Source organism: Engraulis encrasicolus, chromosome 21 (assembly GCF_034702125.1).
Source record: "Engraulis encrasicolus isolate BLACKSEA-1 chromosome 21, IST_EnEncr_1.0, whole genome shotgun sequence".
Taxonomy (NCBI): domain Eukaryota; kingdom Metazoa; phylum Chordata; class Actinopteri; order Clupeiformes; family Engraulidae; genus Engraulis; species Engraulis encrasicolus.
Genome location: NC_085877.1, coordinates 39,230,651 through 39,240,650, shown reverse-complemented (window position 1 = coordinate 39,240,650; position 10,000 = coordinate 39,230,651). Strand labels below are relative to the sequence as shown.

The 10,000-nt window shown below is 44.5% G+C and overlaps 1 protein-coding gene across 10 annotated transcripts in view; it reads left to right on the top strand.

Moving 5' to 3' along the window:
* Positions 1-10,000, top strand: part of fxr2 (FMR1 autosomal homolog 2) — a 66,245-nt gene that overhangs the window by 30,931 nt on the left and 25,314 nt on the right. For 5 of the 10 annotated variants that reach the window (XM_063186699.1, XM_063186698.1, XM_063186697.1 and 2 more), the window contains 2 exons: positions 2,488-2,559; positions 8,159-8,307. In XM_063186699.1, coding sequence (XP_063042769.1) covers positions 2,488-2,559; positions 8,159-8,307 — 221 coding nt within the window. Of the gene's footprint in view, positions 1-2,487; positions 2,575-8,158; positions 8,308-10,000 lie in introns of all 10 variants that reach the window. The other 5 variants (XM_063186696.1, XM_063186693.1, XM_063186692.1 and 2 more) reach the window with 1 other exon arrangement.

The window sequence follows — 10,000 nt, the reverse complement described above, 5'->3', positions numbered from 1 at the left end:
ATTAGGGCTGCACGATTATGGAAAAAATTATAATCACGATTATTTTGGTCAAAATCATAATCACGATTATTAATCACGATTATTGATTTTTGCAGATTTTTTTGAAAATTACAACAAGATGAAATATAACCAAGAATGAATTACATACGGGATGAGCAAAATACAATTAATTGAAATAATTATGTAAAGACAATAGCATGAAACTTAAGTGGACAGATTTCTGGCCAGAAACACCAGCCTGTCAGTATGTTCTGGCTTCAAGGACGCTCTCAAAAGTAGGTCACTATTGCCACGATTAAATCACGATTAAAATCATGAGTTCGATTTCACTATTTTATCACGATTTTGATTATTTTTCGATTAATTGTGCAGCCCTAGTAGGGATACATACTTATCACTAGTGGCCTCCATCCTCATCATTTGGTCTGTACAGGTCATTGTTTTAATACATGTAGATATCGACGCCATTTACATGTAGCCAAATACTCACTAGTACTAGTAGTAGCAGTCTTCACTCGTTTACTTTGATTTCTCATCGTCTTGTGCATCTTTCTTTTCTCCCTCCTTTCTTCTCCTTCATCCAATCGCACATTCCTTTTCTTTGACTCTGTACCGGCCTCTGTTGCTCTCTGTTGCCCTCTCTCTCTCTCTCTCTCTCTCTCTCTCTCTCTCTCTCTCTCTCTTCTCCTCCTCACCTTCTCCTCTCTCTCTCTCTCTCTCTCTCTCTCTCTCTCTCTCTCTCTTTTCTGCCTCTCTCTCTCTCTCTCTCTCTCTCTCTCTCTCTCTCTCTCTCTCTCTCTCTCTCTCTTTTCTGCCTCTCTCTCTCTCTCTCTCTCTCTCTCTCTCTCTCTCTCTCACTCTCTCTCTCTCTCTCTTTTGCCTGGCTCTCTCTCTCTCTCTCTCTCTCTCTCTCTCGCTCTCTGTCTCGCACGCACGCTCTCTCTCTCGCGCACGCTCTCTCTCTCTCTCTCACTCTCTCTCCCGCGCACGCTCTCTCTCTCTCTCTCACTCTCTCTCCCTCTCTCTCTCTCTCTCACTCTCTCTCCCGCTCACGCTCTCTCTCTCTCTCTCTCTCTCTCTCTCTCTCTCTCTCTCACTCTCACTCTCACTCTCACTCTCTCTCTCTGCCCTTCCCTGGATGCTGTCACTTCCTTTTGGTGCTTGACTGTTTGATCTCTTCACTTGATAATGTGTCCGGATCTCTTTTGCTATCGCGGCCTAATTACACATCCCCTCCCTCTGCCTCTCTTTTTTTTCTTTCCCTCCATCACTTTCTATTTCTCTCTCTCTCTCTCTCTCTCTCTCTCTCTCTCTCTCTCTCTCTCTCTCTCTCTCTCTCTCTCTCTCTCTCTCTCTCTCTCTCTCTCTTTTTCTTTCTCTCCGTCACTTTCGATCTCCCTCTCTCCCCATCCCCCTGTCTCTCTTTTTTCCTTCCCTCCATCACTTTCTCTCTCTCTCTCTCTCTCTCTCTCTCTCTCTCTCTCTCTCTCTCTCTCTCTCTCTCTCTCTCTCTCTCTCTCTCTCTCTCTCTCTCTCCCTACCCATCTGTCTGTCTATTTGTTTCTTTCCCTCTCTCACTGTCTATCCCTCTCTCTCTCTTTCCCTTCATCCCCCCATCATGCCTTCATGATCACCACCCCTCCCCCCTCGCCATGCCTTTCTTTTACTCTCTTTTTCCTCCTACCTCTCATGGCTGTCATTCTTTTTCTGACCCTTTCATCCTCGCTCTCCTCTTCTCCCCCCTTCCCTCTCTTCCAATCTTCCTCATTGTTTTTCCATTCTTCTCCTCCCCTTCTCCTCCCCTTCTCTACCTCTCTCTTCTCCCATCCATCTCCTACCTCTCTCTTCTCCCATCCATCTCCTACCTCTGTCTCTCCTCCCTTTCCTCTACCTCCTCCTCCCTCCTCCCTCCTTTCCTCCCACCTCTCTTCCCTTCCCTCTCTCCTCTCCCTTCCTCTACATTATCCTTCCTCCATCCCTCTCCTCTCCTCTCTTCTTTCTTCTCTGCTCCTCCTCTCATCTTCTCTCCTCTCCTCTACTCCACCTCTCTTCCGCTCCACCTCTCCTCTCCTCTCCCTCCGCCTCTCTCCTCTCCTTTCCTCCACCACCTCTCCTCTCTCCTCTCTCCTCTCCCCTCCCCTCCCTCTCGCCTCTCATCTCTCCTCCCCTCTCCTTCCTCTCCTCCCTCTCCTCTCCTCTCCTCTCCTCTCCTCTCCCTCCGCCTCTCTCCTCTCCTTTCCTCCACCACCTCTCCTCTCTCCTCTCTCCTCTCCCCTCCCCTCCCTCTCGCCTCTCATCTCTCCTCCCCTCTCCTTCCTCTCCTCCTTTCCTCTCTTCACCTCTCCTCTCCTCTCGCCTCTCATCTCTCCTCCCCTCTCCTTCCTCTCCTCTCCTCCTCCATCTCTCCTCCCTCTCCTCCCTCTCTTCCCTCTCTCATTTCCTCCTCCCTCTCTCCTTTCCTCCTCCCTCTCTCCTCTCCTCCTCCAGGTGTATTCGCGCGCTAACGACCAGGAGCCGTGTGGTTGGTGGCTGGCCCGCGTTCGTATGATGAAGGGCGAGGTGAGTCAGGGCCTGGTGAGTCAAGGGTTAACGACGGGGCACAGGGAACTACCGGCATGGGGCCGACACACACACTCACTCACTCACGTTATCACTCACGATGCACACACACACACACACACACACACACACACACACACACACACACACACACACACACACACGCACACACACACACACACACACACACACACACACACACACACACACACACACACACACAGAGACAATGCTATTGCTCACACAAAAAATTAAAAAAAAATCCACTATTATGATCACCCACACACACTACCTCAGACACACACACACTGATGCACTACACTCATACTGTGCACTTTTTGGTCACTTGTAGACCACCATCACTTCCATCCTACCACTCTCTGATATTGTTGTTCACTTTTGCTCTTTCCTCTTCCCATCACTTTCCTCTCCTGGGGTGCATTTCTCAAAACAGAAGTTGTGAGACAGTTAGCAACTTCGGTAGTTAGTTGCCAATGGGAAAATGCACTGAAAACAACAAAGTAGCTAATGTAGTAAGCAACTTTGGTTTTGAGAAATCCACCCCTGTAGTGTGTGGTCACAGTGATCTGCACCAGTGTAATTGGCTATTTTCACACTGCGTCATGTGCTACTTAAACTATAGATTAAAATAACGATAGTGTGTTGGTTTCATGAATATTTCCTTAGTTTTTTTTAGCCATTTTACTGACTTTAGTACTCTAAATTGCCTATTGTCATCTGTAGAAGCTTTGACATATCAGATATATTAGCATTACCTGGTTTGGTTTTATGGGTGTTTACTTAATCAATTGATTTCTTTTTTTTTGCTTCAATACTAAATGCCCATTTCACCTTGTGTGCAAGTCACTGTGATCACCACTTGTAGACATCATAAATATCAATAAATATCCATTTCCATCATTCACAGGGATGAGGGTGCACCTTGATCCTTAGAACTGTGATTGCGTAGAGATAGACTTGTTGCTGTGATTGCGTCGAGAGAGACTTGTTGCTGTATGTTGTTGATGTTGCATGGGTATTCATTTGTGAAATACATTTTTGAAATGGCTTCCCCCCTCCTAGCTGTATTGTCTTGCCGTAGCATGCATATCCACTGTTATCTAGGTAAAATGGCTGCACCGTTGATTGAAGCTTGGGCATTGTTGCCAGATTGGTCGGTTGCCCGCCCAATTGTGCTGCTTGGGATGGCCGTCTGCGGGTAAAAACAGGAAAAATCGACACATCTGGCAACACTGAGCTTGGGTGAGGCCCTCTTGGGCATCGGTTCCGCCAAAGTGCGGAGCACTGCTCTGCCAGCGTTCCATTCCACTGTTTTCTAGGCAACCCCCTCACACCAGCGCAGATGTGTGGACATCCCCGGACATCTATGCTGATGTGCGGGATTCGGTTGAAAACGATGGAATCAAACGTTGGCAGAGCAATGTACCGCACTTTGGCGGAGGCCCTTACACTTAATTTGAAGTGGTGTACATAAGTGTGTCATGAGGAACATTAATGACGCATCATTCATGTTTATGACTGTTGACATTTCTAAAGCCAAGTGATGCATTATGACAAGTTGACATTGTTTGGGTGTCATGACAACCCTCAAAAAAATTAAGTGGCACATTATGACAACAGTCATGAACATCATTGTCCCCATGTTTCATGTCATGTATGTTCAGACTGTTACATGACTCACTAATATGGACCCCTTCAAAGAAAGTGTTAAGCCAGGCTCAAACTACACGACTATCGGCCCGATTCTCGGCTGACGCCCCCTTTTACGTCAATCGGTGGAACGTTACCCCGCAGGACCGTCGGGCAAGATTTCCTTATCATGGCCGCTGTTCTAAGATGGAATTTTGCTGGTTCCAAAAGTCGCTGATCGCAAATCGTAGATATCAAACACTGTTTGATATTTATGACTCGAAATAGAACAGTGGACATTGATGCTGTGTTTATGATCAGTGAAAAGATTGACGCTTGTGATTTTCTTTATTTGTGCAGCGCAACCCAATGTTACAATCAGACACAAAATCGAGTCGTGAAGTTTGAGCATGGCTTTACAGAAGATTGAGACAAGATGGCTAGCAGACAAATATAGTGCTTCGCATTGTATAATGGCGAGGTTTCATTTTGCTCTGCTCGCTTGATTTTATTCTCTGTTGTAGTGTTTGCATTGCATGCACTGGTTTGTCTCTATGCAGTATTTTTTTTTTTACCAAATACTGGGCTGTCAAGACAGTCCTTTTGAATACATATGTTTAACGCTAAGTGCCTGAAAGAAGCGGATAGGAGTGCTACCTATGACCCTATATCAATTTATTTCAAATTGAGGTGGTCGTTTTTAAATGTAGCTTATTTCATGAGTACGATTATGGACATAATATGGGTTTTGATTTGTTGAACCTCAAATGTAAAGCTTACATATTTAAATCTTCCCAACGGAAAGGCCAAAAGCCACACAGAACAGCTTCCTCTCTTAAAATCCTTTTATGGGGCTCTTTCACTCTGCTGACATAGTAGAGTTTAGTTAGGGCTTTTTGTGTTCAATAATTACAGTGTTATTAGACCCATTTGCTCCCATTTGCAAGCGAGTGCATTGCTTTTATTATGTCATCTGTGTTAATGCACTGAGCTGAGCACTTGCAGGCCGCCTTGACCTCCTTCAGCTAGTTAGGTCTTAATGAAGGAGCATGACGTCTCTCCTCCACAGCTGTACCACTTCGTGAATGAGCAATAGAAGTGTTTTCTGAAAGCAAGAGTATGTATTCTAGTCAGTACAGTATGTTGTGCAGCCAAATGTCTGTGACTGGTAATATGTGAAAATAATGTAAAAATTATGTAAATGGGAAGCATAGATTCAAGTCAAACTGCAAAAAAATACACTATTAGCTGTAATCCACTAGTACTCTAACACACAGGCCCTCAGGCATATTGTCATAAGTACGGCCTCTGTTATACATTAATGAGGTAGTGTTTCCATTTAGAGTAAAATGATCAATATTGATGGAATACAGTAATTCATTCAACAATGTGTACACGCTATGGTGGATATAGCGTAAAACATAAATATGGATTGGATTGAAAATATCTAATAGTTAAATAATTGCTCATAGCCGTGTCCAGGCTACATTTTGTGTTTCTCAGCAGATCTGAATTCGGATAGAATTGCATGCTGAATGACTCCCACAAGCCTACAGTATGTAATCCCAATCGCACAGTACACAGGCCTGCAGGCCTTAACGGATCTGTGCTCATTGCAGTCAATGTGTACATAATGCTTGACATTAATGGGGGGAGGGCAGTAGCATTAACCAATGAGTCATCCCAATAGACCAAACAGCCACACTTGGCTGCAGGTCATTACATGAATCTTGCCATACAGTCTGCTCAGCATTACAGCAGACATGGAAAATGGTTTTAAGTGTTTTAATGTCATTTTGAAATGGCTTGCATTACTTAGAGGGCAAGTAGTCATTGGGTCAGATTGTGGATGGAGTTGGGAATTTTTTGGCAAGCACACCGTTCAAAAATATTATTCTCCCTGGCTGTAAACAATGTGTGTGGAACTTTCTGACAACGCAACGATCCATTCATATTTGCTGAGCAAATGTAGAAATTTAATGAAACTTTGTAATAATCTCCATTGTCATTGAACACAGTAAGGGAGACCCATACAGAATGTTTTATGAATGTGGATTTCTAGACAGACACTGTATATCGAATATTCAAATATTTTGAAGACCGAGTCCCATCCCCTAACAATGTCATTACCACGTGTGAGTGATACAGTGAAATGAGACATGCATTTCAGATTTCAGTGGAGTTCACCCTTCCCATCTTGAATTGATTCTGAATTCGGTCTGTTCCAGACCCTCCGTAGATTGAAATTAGTGGCTAGGCTACGAGGCTATTAAGGCCCAAGCATGTTAAAGGAAGACTTGTGTTAGCACTAGCAGTAGTCCAGAGACGGTGGCAGATTGGTTGGAATTGAGATGGCATCATGTCACGCTCGTCGGGTGCGCTGGCAGCTCTTCACACGGAGCTGCAATAAGGCCCTGTCTGAAGCTGAACGCATGGGCTTCTATTAGTGTGTGTGTGTCTGTGTCTGTGTGTGTGTGTGTGTGTGTCTGTGTGTGCGTGTGTACATGTGCGTGTGCGTGTGTAGGCCACAGTGCTCTGTCGTTTTGATGGATTGCGTTAATTCTCTGTTGTGTGAGTAAAGCTGTGTCTGTGTGTGTGCATTTGTGTGTGTGGTGTTACCGCTCAGAGAAAGCAAGGTTCCATCAATCAGCGAGTGAAAGGTCCACCAGGAGAACTATTGTCTGGCGAAATTGAACTTCCCTTCCTTAAAAAAAAAAAAGCATAGAATAGCAGATACTAGAACAAAGAAGCATTCTTTCCTCTCCATTTCCCTTAGTTGTAGTACGACGCTCAGTAGTTTAGCGCTTGCAATTGTTGAATAAGGTTGCTGTTGTTTGCTTATGTCCTGCCACATTCTTGTCTGTGTGTGTTTCAATTGTGTGTGTGTGTGTGTGTGTTATTGTGTGTTATTGTGTGTTATTGTGTGTGTGTGTGTTTGTGTTTGTAGCATGTATGCTATAGAACCTGTGCGTAGTAGAGCACAAATTTGAAGTTTTTCAGCTCTCTTTTTTTTTTGTCCAGATTTGGTCTTTTGTCACACCTTCTGAGGTTTATTTAAAACTTCATATTGCACACTGCATGACAGACGCCTTTTCAGCAACACCTTGGAATTAAAGATGGTAGTGTCACACATGAGGGCTCATGGGCTGCATTCCAATATGCGACCTTGCTTCCTCCACTTGTGCTTGTGGCCTCGCCCCGCCTACTGGCCCCTCCTCCGTGGAGAAAACAGAAAAGTTTCCCAGCTGTCAGCCTAGCCACAACAACTTTTGGGGGGACTGTTTTTCATTCACCATCCCAATTGCAAATGCGAAAAAGACTTTACAATTGAGCTTTTGCAAGATATTGAAATATAATGCTGTTGTCAGTGATGTCATCATGACTTATTACTTCCTGGTACGAGGCCACAAGTGGAGGAAGTGGAGGAAGGGAGGTCTCGTATTGGAACGCACCCATGATGAGTGTGAGGGTTCTTTTCAATATCCTAATTTCTGTCCTCCGCCAAGTGCTTGTGGCCTTGTGATGTCACAAGACGTCATTGATGACAGAAATTAAATTCAATGTCTCGCAAAAGTGCAATTGAAAGGTCATTTTCTCATTTTTGCCAATTGGGATGTTGAAAGTGGGGAAAAATCCACCAAACGTGGTTGTGGTTAGGTGGAGAGCGGGGAAATGTTATTGGTTTGTTTTTTTTTCACGGAGGCGGGGCGTCACGTGAAGCCACAAGCAGGGGTGGAGGACAGACTGGAATCAGGATATTGGAAATAAAGAACGTAGAATTTCTCTGCATTTTGCTCCCGTAGACACAAGCTTACCACGGCTCCTCTTGCTGTGTTTATCTACCATCTTTGCTTATCTTGTGCAGTCTGCGATGGCGTGCATTTTGATTGTGTATGTTGGTCTCTTTCTCTCTACCCTACCCTACCCCCACCTCACCCTTACTCTCTAGTTCTACGTGATCGAGTACGCAGCGTGTGAACCCTCGTACAATGAGATCGTCACGTCGGAGAGGATCCGACCCGTCAACCCCAACAGCCCCTCGTCACGCACCTCCTTCCACAAAGTCCGCGTCCCCGTCCCAGAAGACCTCAGAGAAATGTGAGCATTTTTTTTTTTTACCTCCGCCAAGGAGGTTATGTTTTTGGTCACGTCAGTATGTCAGTTTGTCAGCAGTAACTCAAAACATAATGAACAGTTTTTGATGAATTTGGAAATAACTTGGGAAAAAATTAGGGCGTCATATTGTAAAATGTTCTATAATAGTAATAGAGAAATGTGAGCTACACGCGCATGTACACGCACACATGTATAGCTACTACATTTGAATTGTTACTGGAGAGCTTTGTTCCTTTCACAAAGTCTGTGTCCCTGTCCCAGAAGACCTGAGAGAAATGCAGGTCTCCCTGAAACACTTGCAAGCACAGGGATAAACATGCATACACACACACAGTTGTCAGAGTTTACAGTAAGGATGTGAGTTAAGCTCATAGGTAGAGTGGTATGCATAAAATATGCACACACACACACACACACACACACACCACATGTGTGCGCGCACACACACACAACGTCACCCTCGCACAGACAATAACACCTTGTTAAATTGCTGCATATGCTATCTTCCTCTTTGAGGGCACTACATTTATGGGTGTTGTGTTTACAAGCGCAGTGTTGTGCACAACACATGCGCACGCGCGCTACCACACACACCACCCACACACACACACACACACACACACACACACACACACTCACACTCACACTCACACTCACACTCACACTCACACTCACACTCACACTCACACTCACACTCACACACACACACACACACACACACACACACACACACACACACACACACACACTGACTGGTTCCACCTACAGGTTATTATTATGTGGGTGTGCAATAGTAGCAGGCCAAAGTCAAACTTGTCCAGCCAGGCCTTTAGCGTCCTCCTGACTTCCTGTTTCGACCTGAGTGAAGTGGTGTTACGCAACGCCCAATTTTACATTTTAACCCAGTGCTGGATGTAGCAGTATCCACAGGCAAGGCAGATAGTAGTTTCTCCCACTTCCTTCAGTCATCTCAATAGTAATGGCTTGCTTTTGGCATTTTAAAGGAACGGTCCACCCTATTTCAGGAAATGGCTTATTGGCGCTGGTAAAATATGATCATGCCTAGGATTTTTTGCAATGACTAGTTTGACGGTATAGCCATATTTACATTTAAAGGGGTATGCCACTATTTTGGGGCTTAATACAGTTAAAATCGTTGGCTGGGGTTTATAAAGGTGGTAAAGTGTGTTATTTTTCATGTTAAGCGTTGTCTTGCTTTAAGACGAGTCAAAAGAGGGAATATGTTGCTAAGCTAGTGAAAGTCAATGCATCCGTGTAGCATGCTCATGCTATGGTACCAAACAAAACCTCATCAAATGTACTGAAGCACTTTAAAATGAATGTAAAATTTACTAGAGTGCGAAGCGGCTATTTACTTCGGTCCAGTGATCACTCGTCAGTTGATGTTAATGGTACCATTGACTTCCAGTGGTTGCTAAGCTACTATGCTAATAATGTCAAAAGTGCTGAGTACTGATCCAAGTACTAAGAAGAAAATGATGTAGGGTGAGTTCAGGTAAATTGGGCCACTTTTTTTGCATAGAAGTTAATGGGGAAAAGTGGCCCAATGTGCCTGAATTCACCATACATTCACATGTTATTCTAGGAAATACTGCAAATATGCCAAAATCAGAAAAGGTTGGACTGTTCCTTTAAGGCAGTGTTTCCCAACCTT